A 17,755-nucleotide genomic window follows, 5' to 3' on the forward strand; every position below is an offset into this window, starting at 1 on the left:
CACAAAATGACTTGGTGTACTTGACTATCCATCTTGTTCAAATCACAAAACCAAAGGAAGAAAAATCGTGAAGAGAACCTTGAAACCAAAGTCTGAATAATGGTGTTTTGTGCTAGGTGGCAATTCCTGCACAGAAGAACAGGATCACAGGTTTTTGGCATCTGTTCTTTTATGATATACTGGCAGATATTGAAGTCTTTTATAAATTACCAATGTGGTATCTTCTGTCAGAAGACTATATATATATAATTTGTTTTATATATAAACAACAATTCCGATTTGTGTTGGCTCCAGAAAGTATTTGAGCTCAGTCGACATGATCTTGAAATATAAGTCTCACATAACCAGGATGTCCAGACAATGGTGTTGCACAGAATGGGCATGCAGCATGAAAGGTGTTTGTACCATGAGGTATAGGAATTGATGCCCAATATCTGAAATAAAAAAAATTTAATACAAAAATAATTAAATATGCATATAAAACTAAAAAAAATCAAAAATTAAAAATTGATTAGTTTTACTTAAAATTAATATTTTCTATGTTAAATAAAATAAAAATTTTAACATTGATCTGTTAATTTCTAAGGATTCATATTTTTTAATATATGATAACTAATTTTGGTTATGTAATAGATCCTTTTCCTTGATCATACCTAGGATAGAAATATTTATTGCCAAATAAGCTTTACTAACTCTTGTAGATAGATATACAGTCAAGGCCAAAATTGTTTCTTATTTTTTAAAATTATTAAAATTTATTAAAATAAATTAATTTTCAATCATAATAAAATGTTAATTGTTAAACAAGATTGAACTTAAAATATCTCAAAATAAGAAGAAAAAGAAATCAATATTAGGAATGAAATCTCTCTACTTTTAAAGAATCTTCTCAGTCTTCTCTTGAAAAGAAAAATAACAAACTTCATTCCAAATATTGATTTCTCTTTTTTATTCTGAGATGTTTTTGGATCAGTTTTGTATAAAAATTAATATTTGTTTAAATTGATAACAAAATTATTAAAACTTATTCAAATAAAATGAAATTTCCAAACTTTTGACCACAACTAATAAATTTCCATAAAAGTCATCAAAATATGGTTTACTTACATAAATTTATTATATTACAAAATTTTTATAATATTGATTTTATTTCCAATAACTGTGTTCTTTAAATGAATTTATTCAACATTTATAGTAAATACAAATTAAATAAATATTCAAGTTATAAATAAAAATTTATATATGCATGAAGTGAAAATTATAAATGTATTTAATTAATAAAGGAACAGAACAGAAAATATATCATCATTTTCTAAAACAAAATGTTAAAAAACTAAATGAAAGCATAAATAATCATTCTGATATGAAATATCAATAATAATATAAACTTTTTTTCGTTTTTCTTCTTTTTAAAATAGTATATTTTTGACAAATTATGACTAAAAATAAAAAATTAATTATCTAAAATTATTGTAAAAATAACTAAAGTATCCCTACTTAACATTCTCTAGAGATATTCAGCAGTCCAAATGCAACTATGAGGGATATTTTTTAAATAAGGTCCATTTGTGAATGAGAATGAGAAAGACGCGCGATTGCAGCAGTGAGCATGAGCTTCTGCTTTCAGCATGCTTTGCACGTGTTTAGATGCCATTTGCAGCCATATTGTCTGTCTGTGTGCTGAACTGTAGAAGTTTATAATGTTTAAGAAACCCTTTATTGCCTGACGGGACTTTCTAGTCCCACTATCTTTGATATTTTTTATTTCATAGTGTATGCATTATAGCTTTCTGGAACTTACATTTTATCATTGTATAAAGTGTTCTTTTTCTCTTCTAGAGGGTAGTAACTTTCAAACTGTTTTTGTTTTAGTTTTGTTGAAAAAAGTTTCACATCGTGTGTTGTTTGAATGGTAGTAGCTGATATTGCTTTCTTTGTTGCTAAATTCTACTTATTGTTTTCAAGTTAAATGTCTTTGTATTTTTTAATATGTATTCTAGATATGTGTAGTTTGATTTTAATGTATTACGTTTGTAGAATTAATGGTTTGCAAGCTGTATGAGATCAAAATATGTTTGGGACTTATGAGTCCCGTCAGGCCTGAGGGAATCTTTTTTGTAAATGTTAGAAATTTGTATTTTCTACATTGTGCTTTATAAATTTATGAATTTGTTTAACATTTTTATAGTTAATATACATATAAGACTTATATATATATAAATAGATAATTTTATATCAAAAAAATTTCCATTTGATGTTGATACACATCAAAACCATATACAAAATGCACATTACGTAAAGTTTTCTTGTGTGTAAATGGGGAAAAAATAGCTTTTTACATCTTTACTAATCATAAATTATTAAACCAATAAATTTTATTTTAGTTTTGTCATGCATTTTAATTTTTTTTTCATATTTTGACCTTATTATACAGTAAAAGTTAACAAATACTTAATATATATAATTATGCATTTAATTTGCAAATTTCTATGATAAAAGATCTTTATATAAAACAAAAATATTTTATTTTCGAAATATTAAACAAGAAAAAACTTGTTAAGTCCAAATGTGCTCTAAAGCCTGACGGGACTTATAAGTCCCATAATTAAAAAATTTTTAATTTACATTTTAATTTTTTTTTATTTACTTATCTGTTAACAAACACCTCTTCTGATGAAAAAATGAAAATTCAGGCCATAAAGGGTTAAGTCAGGCAAAAGTGTAATTATAAAAATTTTGTAGGTAGAAATAATAGATAGTCCAAGCTGTTTAATTTACATTTTAATTTTTTTTTATTTACTTATCTGTTAATAAACACCTCTTCTGATGATAAAATGAGAAATATAAAAAATATTTATCAAAAAATGAAAATTCAGGCCATAAAGGGTTAAGAAAACTAAGTCACCCTTCGACTGTAAGATACAATCTGTTATTCAATTTCAGCACGAAAGATCATGGCAACTGTCTTTTGGGACAGGAAACTTTGTTAGTGATTTTATGCCAAGAGGCACAACAATCAATTCTGATGCTGATTGTGACCTTGAGAAAACTCCGCCGTGCCATATAAGACAAGTGGCATGGCCTAATGTCTTCCGGTGGCAGGTGGCAGATTTCTTTGAAGTCGAAATTAAAAAAATTTTTGAGCAGTATGACAAATGTTTAAACAAAAATGGAAATTATGTAGAAAAGTAGATAAAAGTATGTAGAATATGGGAAAAAATGTATTTTAATGATATTTACAGTATTTTTCTTGTTATTAAAAAATGGACCTTATTTAAAAAATAGCCCTCGTAAACCTGGCCTGATGACATTTCAGAACATGTCGAAGACGACATCATAAAAAAAACTAGCACCAAAACTCACCACTGGGATATTTTTGGCACTGCAAGTAATGAAAATTTTATTTGTACAAGACACTCATGCTATACAGAGACTAGCAATGCAAGGGACTCATTCTGAAGGTAATAAACAATAAACATTCAAGGCTGTCAAATATGCATGTCATCAATAAACCAAGCTTTTTAGATGTCCTCACAACTAAAAACCAAATGGAATGAGATTTGAAGAACAAGAGGGCCAAATGGATTGAGATCGATAAAAAAAAAATGTATTTTTTTTTTTATTGATCTCAATCCATTTGGCCATAGAAAAGTACTCTCTTTTCTATGGCAATTTATAATATATGGCATACTGCTACCTGTTATCCATATTCATTTTAAATTATTTATTACAGTAGATCTCCCCCATAACATGGGTTCATATAACACGGATTCGTATAACACGGTGAAAAAATTGTGATCATGTTCATATAGCACGCTAAAAGAGACTCATATAACACGGTAAACGTCATTGCTGACTCATGTCGTGACAGGCTTGGTCAAATCTGGACCAATAACAGACATTGCACAAACCGTCGAGTTTAAACAAGCAGCGGACCTATTAAAAATCATTTATTATTTAACAGCCATAAAAATTATATTTATATTAATGTCGTCTCCAAAGTTCAGCAAATTTTTTGCAGAAAAATAACTTATCAGGAAACACACGCCCGCCGTTGATGAACTGCTCCACGATGAAAACAAGCTTAAGCAATGGCATCGTCGAATGACACACACTTGGTAAGTAACCCTACAATTTTTTGTTTATAGCATAGTTTATATGGATTATTCTCAAAAAATTATATGTGTTTTGGAAATGTTGAGTCAAATTAGTCTAGAATCGATTAATTTTATGGAAGAAAGCCTTTCAAACAGCCGTAGCTACTAAACTGCACACGTGCCGGGCTGTGATTGGCTCATGTATTTAAGTGACTCGTACAACACAGAATTCATATAACACGGAAAGTATCTACAGTGTTATAGGGGAGTCTACAGTATATTTAAACTAAACATTACATGCTAACCAGGGCTGTGGAGTCGGAGTTGTGGAGTTTTGGTGTTTTAGCTGGAGTCAGAGTCATCAAAAAATCCACCAACTCCAACTCCTTTTTTTTTTTTTAAAACTTGTTTTTTTCCTTTTTACTTACCAACTTGCTATGTATATAAAATGGAAAAGTATTGGAATCGCATCAAATTTGATCCTCCAAGTTTTTTCTTTTTTTTTTTTTTTGCAAATCTATACATTTGGAGACCTCCCAACCCCCCAAAAAAGTCAATAAAAGGGAAAAATTTGTGCATGCGTGTGTGTTGGCTTCTAATTTGTTTAACTTCTTTATTTTCTGTTCTGAGATATTAAACAATATCTCAGAATGGGTAAAGTTTAAAAAACGAAATGTGGCACTGTAGCTTGCATATAAAGGGGCATTAATACTATTAAATTTTGGTTCTTAATTAAAGGTCGACAGGGTGAAGACATAAAAGGGGTCACGTGTCAATGACTATTTTACTCGTTATTAGCATTCAAAATTAAAAAATAAAATAAAACTCATCACTATCCTTAAATTAAGCTTTTTTGTCATTTTATAAAAGTACAGTAAAACCCATTAAGATGTTCTCATCTAAGATGTTACAATGTAAATGGGGACACGATTTAGTTCAACCACTTTGACGCTTAACTGCTGTGTTAAGCCTTATGACTCCGATTCTAACCACTCTGACAAAAGAAATTATTAGGCTTCAAACAGGGTGAACAATGATTTTGTTCACCCTGTCATGCCCCCCATAGTCTAACATCCACACATAAAGAAAAAAACCTCGAATCTTTTGCATATTATGAAATTTCAAGGTGTCCTGAGTCTAAAGATGTAAAAATTTGGGAGGGGTCATTTTTTGACTGAGCACTACACTTTCCCTTTGTTATATATAACAACTGGAAAAGTAAAAATTATCGAATACATATTTACATATTATTGTACTTAGAGGAGTCTTTTATCTTTGGAATAAAAAGTTTCTATGTTCTATCTTTATTAAAACTTCACTTATTGAATTTTTTATTCTGAAGTCATGTGATGACATCAGAATTTCCTGGTTTCTTTCGGTAACAAGTCCGCTCCTGGTTGGAGTCGGATGGTAAGAAAAAGTCAGAGTCGAAGTCGGTAGATTTTTACATGACTCCACAGCCCTGATGCTAACAATATTAGCTGATCAAATATTCCTTGAAATCATTCAAAATTTTATTTCTACAATATTTTTTTAAATAGAAAAAAATCTTTATTAATCAATTATTCTTATAAATATAATAAATGATTTTTCTTTATCTTTAACATAAGCCTCTATAAATGCTTACTTGAAAATATTTAATTCAGAGGTTATATAGATTAAAATCTCATTTTGTCATATTTAAATCTAAAATTTAATTTAATTAAATTTTAGATTTTAGATTGAACTCCTAATAAAATTTAATTAGGAGTTCAAAATTATTTTTTAGAAACAAACATTTATTTAACTAATTTGTTGTGTGTGTATAAAAATTTTCTAAAATATTTATATTTAGAACAACTTTTTTGGTTTAAGTTTTAATCCAATTTACTTACTTTACTGTTTTCTCTGATGCCATATGACCACATGGGTTAAAGGCAAAAGTTGGAGGTCCAATATCAACATAAAATGCTGGTTCAATACCCATACATAATTTCACGATAGGTCCAACCTATTTAATTACATGTAGAAAATAAGTACACCTTATTGGAAAAAATAGTTTTATGTTTATTAAAGAACAATAGTAATTACATTTTTCTGAGTTTATAAATAAAAATTTTATACCTCTAAACATATGGGGCAAATACGAACATTAGAATTCTTCTCTTGTCCCCAGTCATGTAAACCTTGCACATGTCCACAGTTTAAATATACATAAGGTTGCTTTTCATTTGCTGAAAGCGTTCCTTTGCGTGGTATAACCAGTGTATTAAGTCCAACTGGACATTGTGGTCTTCCAGCATTTAATTCATCCAATTTTTCTTCAAGATGTTGCCTTGTCTTAAATTTATGAAATAAATGTCAAAATTAAAATTTTTGAAATATATTTTGAAATTATAGCTAAATTAATTTCCTAAAATAGAAAAATAAAAATAAAAAAAAAACTAGATACATTTATAGTCCTATTGATTATGGCAGCCATTTAGTTGAGTTAAAAAAAAGGAAAAAAAAACTAGTATTTTAAGAAACCATTGCTTACTTTTTAAAATGATTTTTCTAATACAATAAAAGTATAATATTTTAAAAGTCATTTCAGTAGAACAGTTTATGATAGCAAATGTAATTATAACTTCCACAATAAGTTATAATAAAATTTTAAATTATCAATAGCAAACAGAACAATCATTTAGTTAAGTTAACCAATATGAGAAATTTCCAAAAGTTTTAGATTTAAAACATCCTATTAAATTCATGCATATGCACATAAATACTCCTTTTTACTTATATATAAATTTAATAATCATAAAAAGTTAATTAAAAAAACCAACAAATTTATGAGACAAATAACTGAAAAATACCAATAAAAATGTTTTTAAATGTGCAAAATCTAAAAAATATTCTTGTATGAATCTCTCTTGTAAACAAGTAACTTAATTACAGAAAACTAGTAACTTATCCTAATTTAGAGAACCAATAATTTTTACCAAAACAATATTTTATATTAGATAGTAAAACATACTTGTTTGTTCATTAAAATCTTAATAGCAAAGTTTTCAATACAGAATCCATGTAAAATGTATAACACAGTCTTGCCAAGCTTTTCCAGCTAGAAACTGATAATTTTGAATTTTTTTCTTGAAAGTCATTTTGAATGCATAAATTAGTCATATATACATGACAATTTCCATCATAATTAGCAATTTACTGCGTTTCTGATTATTGTGCAACATTATTAAAAAATAATTTAAATAACGATGAAATGTTATAATTTTTAAGTTTTCTGTAGGTCAGCATTTTTTTTTTTTAATATACTACTACTAGGTCATGTACCACATTTTTGGAAATGCCATAATAATAAAAGTTATGTTTTGAAAGAAATGTAGTGCTGTTTTCATTACTGATATTTTTAGAATGTTCAGTGTTTTAAGAGATGTTGATTCTATTTAATGAATGCCATAGATACATTTCATATCTATGATAACATTTTTATTATAAACCATAAAAAATTTTAAATTTAAATCAATATAATATATACTACAAAAAAATAAAAAAGCAGAATTCTCATTAAAACTTAACAATAATTGAGATTTTAGAAAATTTTTATTTATCATAAAAGGTGAAGTCTTGCATTTACTGTTACTATAGGATTATTATAATTTGATTTAAAATATGAGGGTGGATCAAATATAAACAGTAATTTTTTTTAGACATTTATTGATTAATAATATACACAAGTGAAAACTTTAGTTCTTCTCTACATATCCTCCTGCAAGTTCTACACACTTTTGCCAACGATTTGGAAGCTTCAATATCGCTCTCTCATATAAAGATTGAGGGTGAGTTATGAGCCAATTGCGCACACGCTCCTCAACTTCTTCACTGCTTGTGAGTCGTTTTCCTCCAAGTGATTCCTTCAAGGGTGAAAACAAAAAATAGTCATAGGGGGACAAGTCTGGACTATAAGGAAGGTGTTCGAGGATTTTCCAGCCCATTTCAACCTGACTTGTTTTTGATTTCTGGTCAACAACCTCAGAACCCATTGGGCATTAATTTTTCTGAAGCCAAGATGGATCAGTGATAATGGATTGAACACTCCCATAGCTGATACCCACTTCTGATGACATTTCAACAGTTAACCAACGATCATGTTCAATAAGCTCTTGAACAGCATGGATGTTGTCATTTTGGGCGTCAATCATGACCTTCATTTTTGACATGTTCCTGCCCATCTTTAAATTCTGTGATTCGCGATTCTGAGACAAACTGTGCCTTCAATTGACTAAAAATTTCCGAGGGTTTGACGCCCTCATTAGTTAAAAACTATGATGATGTGTTGTGCAACAGACAAATGTACCTTTTACATGATCATGGCTGTACTGACAACAGAACCGAGTGCACTTGTTAACTAAGCCAATTCCCCCACTCCTCACAAATCAAACATCAACTGCACTCTACATCATCTAGCTAGGAACTGCGTACTAAGCAGAATAGCAAAATTACCATTTATATTTAATCCACCCTTGTACTATTAAAAATTTAAGTAAAATTTCAATCTGCAATTTTTCTTAAATATTGTAAAACATCTATTCAAAAAAATTAAATTCTATATTGCAGCATGAAAAACTTCATGTTTTAATAATCATCATCATCAGAGCATCATCACCCTTAATCATAACTATTCTCTTATAAATTAATTAGATATACTGTAATTTTAATACATGACCCCACAAAAATACCAACAGTATTTTTATTAATACTTACTGGAGATCTGCTAAGACCTTCTGCCGAACGCCATAATAAAGTTGCTCCACAGAGGTCAATTAAAGTTCCATCTTGTAAAATATTTGTATCTTCTTCAATCTAAAATAGCAGGTAAAAACAAATTACTTCAAAAATTAATATTAATAATAATAATTAATTAATATATTTCAGTTTAATACTGGTGTGAGAGCAGTAACTGTTAAAGTACTGAAGCAGAAAAAGAATTCTTCTGAATTATATTCAGAGAGAAAAACAAGCAACTGCTTTATTGCATGTTTCTGTAATTACACTATGAGCTGCATGGTTCCAAGTTGCACAATCTAAAAAATCTTCCAGCTTTGAAGAAATGGATTTCTCTACTATCTGATGATGAGAGATTTGCTACCTGTCACTTTTTGTACAAAACAAAAACTTTGAGTTGAAGCTAAAACTATAGGCTCAGTGTCCTTTGATATCTGCATATTAATTTATAAGCTTCAAGTTCAACCTGAGCATAGTTTTGTTGCAAGTGATGCGTGGCAAAAACTGAAAACTGCTAGATATAAATGAATTTCCAAGTAAATAGCAGTATATATGAATGACAACATTCAGCTATTGTTTTCTGAGAGCAAATTCATCATATTGATCCAAATCTTTGTAGCAAAATAAAATTTAACTGTATCTGTTTTCAGAAAATTACCATATTTACTCACATATAAGACATTCATTTATCACAGCTTCAAGTTCCTAGATTGTCCTATATGAACAAGAAAAAGATTCTTTGTGTTTTTGCAAGTAATTTTTGCGAATTGTGTATTCGCACATTTTGCCGGATGATCACCCTTTTGTATTTAAAAACATAAGTACATTATCTGGATAATTTCAATAGTTATATATTGTCAGAAGTAAAGATGAATAGCAATAGAAAAAGCAAAGCTTTTGATTAAATTTCAGGTTAACATTCCAAAATCACACGAGAGATTGATATAAGTTTTAATCCATTCCCATGTAAAAACAGATGATTATTTGGAAATCAGAATTTGGAGAAACTCATAAATATAATCGATGGAGAGTGGATTCGACTGTTAAGAATTGGCAAAAAAAGTTTTCTGATTGTCCAGCTTTACACAAACACTTTATGTTGTTGATTTTACAAGATTTTTCCTTAAAGTTTAAAATGCCAGTAATTTTTGCAGGACAATGTGTGCATTTACGTTTATTTGCTATTTTACTTTTAATTAAACAAAATAAAATTAGAAGTGTATTAATAAATCTAATTTTCTTTACTTTGATTTTTAAAGTCACACCTCATTCTATATGTGAGGTCATCTTATATGCANTTCTAAATATCTCATATATTTTTTTCCTTCATAGAGTCATTTATTTCAATATATGCATTTTTTTTTTTATAAAATATTAACCAGTGATGCATTAAGCATTTTTATTAATGGAAAGTTTTAATTCTATTTATTCTATGGTTTCACTCTGAAAAATCAATATCATAAAAATATAATGTAGAGAGAACTTTTTGTTTTGAGGTGAATAAAACACAGATCAATTCTCATTTCATGAGAATAGAAAATAAAAGTAATATTAATTTAATTTAGGGTGCATATTACTTATGACTTACTTTTGTTCTCTTTGTGTGCATGAGAAAAGTAAAACACAAAAAACTTTTCTCTGTTTTCTCTGCTCACACAGTATACAATTTGCTGTACACAGCATTCCACAATTTTTTGCACTGTTAAGAATGATTTTAAAAAGTCTTTTAAGCATTATCTTTGTATTCTGGATAATAAATTACCAAAATACAAAAATCTAATAATGGAAAAAAAAACCAGTACAGTAGACCCCCCTATAAAATGGGTTCCTATAATTACGATTCCTATAAAACTGCGAAAAAATTGCGACGGTATCCGTAAAAAACTCCTATAATTATGTAAAACGTCATCGNATTTAGAACAACTTTTTTGGTTTAAGTTTTAATCCAATTTACTTACTTTACTGTTTTCTCTGATGCCATATGACCACATGGGTTAAAGGCAAAAGTTGGAGGTCCAATATCAACATAAAATGCTGGTTCAATACCCATACATAATTTCACGATAGGTCCAACCTATTTAATTACATGTAGAAAATAAGTACACCTTATTGGAAAAAATAGTTTTATGTTTATTAAAGAACAATAGTAATTACATTTTTCTGAGTTTATAAATAAAAATTTTATACCTCTAAACATATGGGGCAAATACGAACATTAGAATTCTTCTCTTGTCCCCAGTCATGTAAACCTTGCACATGTCCACAGTTTAAATATACATAAGGTTGCTTTTCATTTGCTGAAAGCGTTCCTTTGCGTGGTATAACCAGTGTATTAAGTCCAACTGGACATTGTGGTCTTCCAGCATTTAATTCATCCAATTTTTCTTCAAGATGTTGCCTTGTCTTAAATTTATGAAATAAATGTCAAAATTAAAATTTTTGAAATATATTTTGAAATTATAGCTAAATTAATTTCCTAAAATAGAAAAATAAAAATAAAAAAAAAACTAGATACATTTATAGTCCTATTGATTATGGCAGCCATTTAGTTGAGTTAAAAAAAAGGAAAAAAAAACTAGTATTTTAAGAAACCATTGCTTACTTTTTAAAATGATTTTTCTAATACAATAAAAGTATAATATTTTAAAAGTCATTTCAGTAGAACAGTTTATGATAGCAAATGTAATTATAACTTCCACAATAAGTTATAATAAAATTTTAAATTATCAATAGCAAACAGAACAATCATTTAGTTAAGTTAACCAATATGAGAAATTTCCAAAAGTTTTAGATTTAAAACATCCTATTAAATTCATGCATATGCACATAAATACTCCTTTTTACTTATATATAAATTTAATAATCATAAAAAGTTAATTAAAAAAACCAACAAATTTATGAGACAAATAACTGAAAAATACCAATAAAAATGTTTTTAAATGTGCAAAATCTAAAAAATATTCTTGTATGAATCTCTCTTGTAAACAAGTAACTTAATTACAGAAAACTAGTAACTTATCCTAATTTAGAGAACCAATAATTTTTACCAAAACAATATTTTATATTAGATAGTAAAACATACTTGTTTGTTCATTAAAATCTTAATAGCAAAGTTTTCAATACAGAATCCATGTAAAATGTATAACACAGTCTTGCCAAGCTTTTCCAGCTAGAAACTGATAATTTTGAATTTTTTTCTTGAAAGTCATTTTGAATGCATAAATTAGTCATATATACATGACAATTTCCATCATAATTAGCAATTTACTGCGTTTCTGATTATTGTGCAACATTATTAAAAAATAATTTAAATAACGATGAAATGTTATAATTTTTAAGTTTTCTGTAGGTCAGCATTTTTTTTTTTTAATATACTACTACTAGGTCATGTACCACATTTTTGGAAATGCCATAATAATAAAAGTTATGTTTTGAAAGAAATGTAGTGCTGTTTTCATTACTGATATTTTTAGAATGTTCAGTGTTTTAAGAGATGTTGATTCTATTTAATGAATGCCATAGATACATTTCATATCTATGATAACATTTTTATTATAAACCATAAAAAATTTTAAATTTAAATCAATATAATATATACTACAAAAAAATAAAAAAGCAGAATTCTCATTAAAACTTAACAATAATTGAGATTTTAGAAAATTTTTATTTATCATAAAAGGTGAAGTCTTGCATTTACTGTTACTATAGGATTATTATAATTTGATTTAAAATATGAGGGTGGATCAAATATAAACAGTAATTTTTTTTAGACATTTATTGATTAATAATATACACAAGTGAAAACTTTAGTTCTTCTCTACATATCCTCCTGCAAGTTCTACACACTTTTGCCAACGATTTGGAAGCTTCAATATCGCTCTCTCATATAAAGATTGAGGGTGAGTTATGAGCCAATTGCGCACACGCTCCTCAACTTCTTCACTGCTTGTGAGTCGTTTTCCTCCAAGTGATTCCTTCAAGGGTGAAAACAAAAAATAGTCATAGGGGGACAAGTCTGGACTATAAGGAAGGTGTTCGAGGATTTTCCAGCCCATTTCAACCTGACTTGTTTTTGATTTCTGGTCAACAACCTCAGAACCCATTGGGCATTAATTTTTCTGAAGCCAAGATGGATCAGTGATAATGGATTGAACACTCCCATAGCTGATACCCACTTCTGATGACATTTCAACAGTTAACCAACGATCATGTTCAATAAGCTCTTGAACAGCATGGATGTTGTCATTTTGGGCGTCAATCATGACCTTCATTTTTGACATGTTCCTGCCCATCTTTAAATTCTGTGATTCGCGATTCTGAGACAAACTGTGCCTTCAATTGACTAAAAATTTCCGAGGGTTTGACGCCCTCATTAGTTAAAAACTATGATGATGTGTTGTGCAACAGACAAATGTACCTTTTACATGATCATGGCTGTACTGACAACAGAACCGAGTGCACTTGTTAACTAAGCCAATTCCCCCACTCCTCACAAATCAAACATCAACTGCACTCTACATCATCTAGCTAGGAACTGCGTACTAAGCAGAATAGCAAAATTACCATTTATATTTAATCCACCCTTGTACTATTAAAAATTTAAGTAAAATTTCAATCTGCAATTTTTCTTAAATATTGTAAAACATCTATTCAAAAAAATTAAATTCTATATTGCAGCATGAAAAACTTCATGTTTTAATAATCATCATCATCAGAGCATCATCACCCTTAATCATAACTATTCTCTTATAAATTAATTAGATATACTGTAATTTTAATACATGACCCCACAAAAATACCAACAGTATTTTTATTAATACTTACTGGAGATCTGCTAAGACCTTCTGCCGAACGCCATAATAAAGTTGCTCCACAGAGGTCAATTAAAGTTCCATCTTGTAAAATATTTGTATCTTCTTCAATCTAAAATAGCAGGTAAAAACAAATTACTTCAAAAATTAATATTAATAATAATAATTAATTAATATATTTCAGTTTAATACTGGTGTGAGAGCAGTAACTGTTAAAGTACTGAAGCAGAAAAAGAATTCTTCTGAATTATATTCAGAGAGAAAAACAAGCAACTGCTTTATTGCATGTTTCTGTAATTACACTATGAGCTGCATGGTTCCAAGTTGCACAATCTAAAAAATCTTCCAGCTTTGAAGAAATGGATTTCTCTACTATCTGATGATGAGAGATTTGCTACCTGTCACTTTTTGTACAAAACAAAAACTTTGAGTTGAAGCTAAAACTATAGGCTCAGTGTCCTTTGATATCTGCATATTAATTTATAAGCTTCAAGTTCAACCTGAGCATAGTTTTGTTGCAAGTGATGCGTGGCAAAAACTGAAAACTGCTAGATATAAATGAATTTCCAAGTAAATAGCAGTATATATGAATGACAACATTCAGCTATTGTTTTCTGAGAGCAAATTCATCATATTGATCCAAATCTTTGTAGCAAAATAAAATTTAACTGTATCTGTTTTCAGAAAATTACCATATTTACTCACATATAAGACATTCATTTATCACAGCTTCAAGTTCCTAGATTGTCCTATATGAACAAGAAAAAGATTCTTTGTGTTTTTGCAAGTAATTTTTGCGAATTGTGTATTCGCACATTTTGCCGGATGATCACCCTTTTGTATTTAAAAACATAAGTACATTATCTGGATAATTTCAATAGTTATATATTGTCAGAAGTAAAGATGAATAGCAATAGAAAAAGCAAAGCTTTTGATTAAATTTCAGGTTAACATTCCAAAATCACACGAGAGATTGATATAAGTTTTAATCCATTCCCATGTAAAAACAGATGATTATTTGGAAATCAGAATTTGGAGAAACTCATAAATATAATCGATGGAGAGTGGATTCGACTGTTAAGAATTGGCAAAAAAAGTTTTCTGATTGTCCAGCTTTACACAAACACTTTATGTTGTTGATTTTACAAGATTTTTCCTTAAAGTTTAAAATGCCAGTAATTTTTGCAGGACAATGTGTGCATTTACGTTTATTTGCTATTTTACTTTTAATTAAACAAAATAAAATTAGAAGTGTATTAATAAATCTAATTTTCTTTACTTTGATTTTTAAAGTCACACCTCATTCTATATGTGAGGTCATCTTATATGCAAGTAAATATGGTATGTTGGTATGTACTAATTGCTGTCATAGTCTGCAACTAAAACCTAATTGAAAATTTGTCAGAAGAGGGTCACAATTCTGTGAAATTCAGGCAAATCTATTCAAAAAACATGACTATTCAGTAATCTTGCTATAAAAGCCTTCTCATTCCTGTTCAGCTCAGCTAATGTTGACAGAAGTTTTTCAAAAATTACATATATTTTAACTCTCTGAAGAACTTGTTTTACCAAGAAAAACTTTGATATTAATGTCAAATTATTTTTTAATCAAATATCAAAATGCTAAATATTACAGTATAAATATAGTGCAATATGTAAGTATTTAGCACTTTGATGTGTTATTAAATGGTTAAAACATGTAATAATTAAAAATAAAGTATATAGAGCATTTTTGATGCACTTTATGAGCAATGAGAAAAGCACTATATTTTGAAAGAATTTTGCAAACTGCTTCTGACAATGTACAATTGCTGTAAATTAATATTACTCTGTCCTAAAAACATTACAATATATATAATTAAATTAATCCAATAATTGGTGAAATGAATTATTAAACACAAATTTCCAAAATAGTGCTCAGGATTAAATGAATAAAACTGATATAAAAAGCAAAATGATTATGTATAATATATATCTTCTTCTCACTTTAGATTGCTCTACTATAATAGACTTTTGGTGTAAACATCTTTACATTAAAATACTTTATTAAACATGAATAAACAAAAAAAAAACTAACTTACTTTTACACCTTTCTGAGCAGCAGATCTGGTTATTCTTAAGTAATAGACACCACCTCCAACTGATATCTCTCTCCAAATTCCAGCTTCTGTCCCAGCAGAGAAAGGACCTCTAGGATGCATTATTAAAACACCATTTGTAGTTAAACCATCAATTTCACCACTTTGTTGCCACTTTGTAGCCTTTTCCTAAAGAAAATTCAATGTGCCTGATAAATTTAAACAGGTAAGAGAGCTTCAAAATAAATTTCAATTTTGAATGCTTGCTCCTAATTAAATCTACTAAACTGAAATACTGAAAAGTGAACAAGAGAGTCAGTTTTATTAATAATAGTAAAGTAATGAATGAAAATTAATTTCAACATTGAGTATTAAATAACAGTAACTTATCTCTAGCTTTTTAAATACTACAGTAGAGCGTCGTTTATCCAAATCAATTGGGGACTGGGGTTCAGAAAATCGATATTTTGGATAACCGATTATGTACGAAAAACTATATTAACCTATCGCATGTTAAAATTTTTCTCCATTGCGTGTCGCTTCACATTGAATTTTCATCAATGTTAAGCCTAACGAAGACTATAGTATCGTTAAAAATTCTTTTTTTATTTTGTACAAACAAAATAAATATATTGAAAAATATAAAAACAATAAAAAATTATAGTTCAGAAGTTAATTTAATATCAAAAACGTAAAATGTTTGAGTAGCCCAAGACGTAGCCAAAAATTGCAGTGCCACAGCACAGGCGAAAATTTAAATTTGCCGACTGGAATTCTTTCGAATAATTGACTTTCGGATAAACGACGCTCTACTGTATTTTATTAATGTTAGTCTTTTGTGACTATAATGTATTAATAGGAGTCATTATACTGATTTAACTTGTCCTGTTAATTAATAAATTATAGTCGCAATAGACTAACATTAATAAAAGTAATGACTTAAATTTATAAAAATTAAAGTAATATCTATGCATCACTAGAATTATATAAACTACTGTTCTAACAGGATAGTTTAGATTCAGATCTTATTTTTCTTTTTTTAAAAAAACAGATATTGGAAAATATACAGCAGAAATATTTGTTAAACTAGCATTTTTGTATCTTCATATAATAACATTGTATGTTTGTTTTATTATTTCAGAAAAAATTAAAATTACAAAAAGTTGAATGGATTTCAACTTTTAAAATTCTGAAGAAAGTTAAAGTAAGAGTAAGAGACTGTATGAACTTCAAACTTAATTGAACAACCAACAATGCTTAATGCTCATATTTCCAAATTAGTTTCAGTTTAGTTTATTAATTTAAGTTATACAACTCATAACTGAGAACACATTTACGACATAATACAATCAATTTTGCTACAACATATTTTTCACTGATAATTTAATAAATATTTACATTTATTGAAGTTAATCTGAAAATTACACATTTCAATCTTCAGTTGTTGGTGTGTTTGCTGTATATTTTGAAGTTGATAACACAGCATCCCCAGATATTTCTAAATTATCATCATCCTAATCTTTGCCGTATCACGTTTCAACTATTTTGTTCAAAATTATAATTCACAGTTTTATTCATTTTAAATGTTCATATATATATTATTTTGTATATTAATTTTATTGATACAGTAAATAGAAAAATTTGTATTTGCATATTTTATTTTATAATGCCAAGATTTATTTTATTGATAGTAATCCATTCTGCATTAGTTGAACATATTAAGTCTTAATATGTTCAACTCATATGCCTCAAAATAAAGGTCAATTTCACTGTGTAATTTTGATGTTTCTGAGATGTGTGATTAGGAACATATTAAATGAGATCATGTGAAGTGTTTGAAAAGACCACATTATGAAAAGCCTCTTAATATTTTTTCGGTGTTTCTTCTATTATAGAGAATTTTAATTGTCTATTTATCCTTGAATTTTTAAAAATAAATATCTACATATGATTTTATCATATATAGATTTATAATATATATAAAATCATATGTAGATATTTATTTATA

General features: G+C 28.1%; 3 protein-coding genes across 3 annotated transcripts in view; all 3 read right to left on the bottom strand.

The window, feature by feature from the left end:
- Nucleotides 1-240: 240 nt before the first annotated feature.
- On the bottom strand, nucleotides 241-10,467 carry LOC111623676 (protein pellino-like). Its single transcript, XM_023366345.1, has 5 exons — nucleotides 10,447-10,467; nucleotides 8,838-8,936; nucleotides 6,201-6,416; nucleotides 5,972-6,087; nucleotides 241-434 (listed from the first exon to the last, which is right to left on the bottom strand). Exons 1-5 carry the CDS (start codon nucleotides 10,465-10,467, stop codon nucleotides 308-310), a joined length of 579 nt encoding a protein of 192 aa, XP_023222113.1. The 3' UTR covers nucleotides 241-307.
- Nucleotides 10,283-17,755, bottom strand: part of LOC111623665 (protein pellino-like) — a 97,262-nt gene continuing 89,789 nt past the window's right edge. The window contains exon 5 of the mRNA XM_023366334.1: nucleotides 10,283-10,557. Within this exon, the coding sequence (XP_023222102.1) occupies nucleotides 10,510-10,557 (48 nt within the window). The 3' untranslated portion in view covers nucleotides 10,283-10,509. The remainder of the gene's footprint in view (nucleotides 10,558-17,755) is intronic.
- LOC111623664 (protein pellino-like) lies at nucleotides 10,813-16,199 on the bottom strand. The gene is made up of 4 exons (XM_023366333.1): nucleotides 15,751-16,199; nucleotides 13,683-13,781; nucleotides 11,046-11,261; nucleotides 10,813-10,932 (listed from the first exon to the last, which is right to left on the bottom strand). Exons 1-4 carry the CDS (start codon nucleotides 15,868-15,870, stop codon nucleotides 10,813-10,815), a joined length of 555 nt encoding a protein of 184 aa, XP_023222101.1. The 5' UTR covers nucleotides 15,871-16,199.

The sequence above is a fragment of the Centruroides sculpturatus genome, unplaced genomic scaffold, assembly GCF_000671375.1.
Source record: "Centruroides sculpturatus isolate CEXI.00-Female unplaced genomic scaffold, Cexi_2.0 scaffold176, whole genome shotgun sequence".
NCBI lineage: Eukaryota > Metazoa > Arthropoda > Arachnida > Scorpiones > Buthidae > Centruroides > Centruroides sculpturatus.

What these genes read in the sequence shown, in the direction of transcription:
- LOC111623676 (XM_023366345.1), bottom strand. Translation starts at nt 10,467, where the DNA reads ATGCACACAAAGAGAACAAAA. An exon ending in TTTGCCCCATATGTTTAGAG is followed by an intron (nt 6,088 to 6,200) that starts GTATAAAATTTT and finishes GTAATTAAATAG; the next exon opens with GTTGGACCTATCGTGAAATT. An exon ending in GCATCAGAGAAAACAGTAAA is followed by an intron (nt 435 to 5,971) that starts GTAAGTAAATTG and finishes TTTTTATTTCAG; the next exon opens with ATATTGGGCATCAATTCCTA.
- LOC111623664 (XM_023366333.1), bottom strand. Translation starts at nt 15,870, where the DNA reads ATGCATCCTAGAGGTCCTTTCTCTGCTGGGACAGAAGCTGGAATTTGG. An exon ending in CTGCTCAGAAAGGTGTAAAA is followed by an intron (nt 13,782 to 15,750) that starts GTAAGTTAGTTT and finishes CTGCTATTTTAG; the next exon opens with ATTGAAGAAGATACAAATAT. An exon ending in AAGGTCTTAGCAGATCTCCA is followed by an intron (nt 11,262 to 13,682) that starts GTAAGTATTAAT and finishes CATAAATTTAAG; the next exon opens with ACAAGGCAACATCTTGAAGA.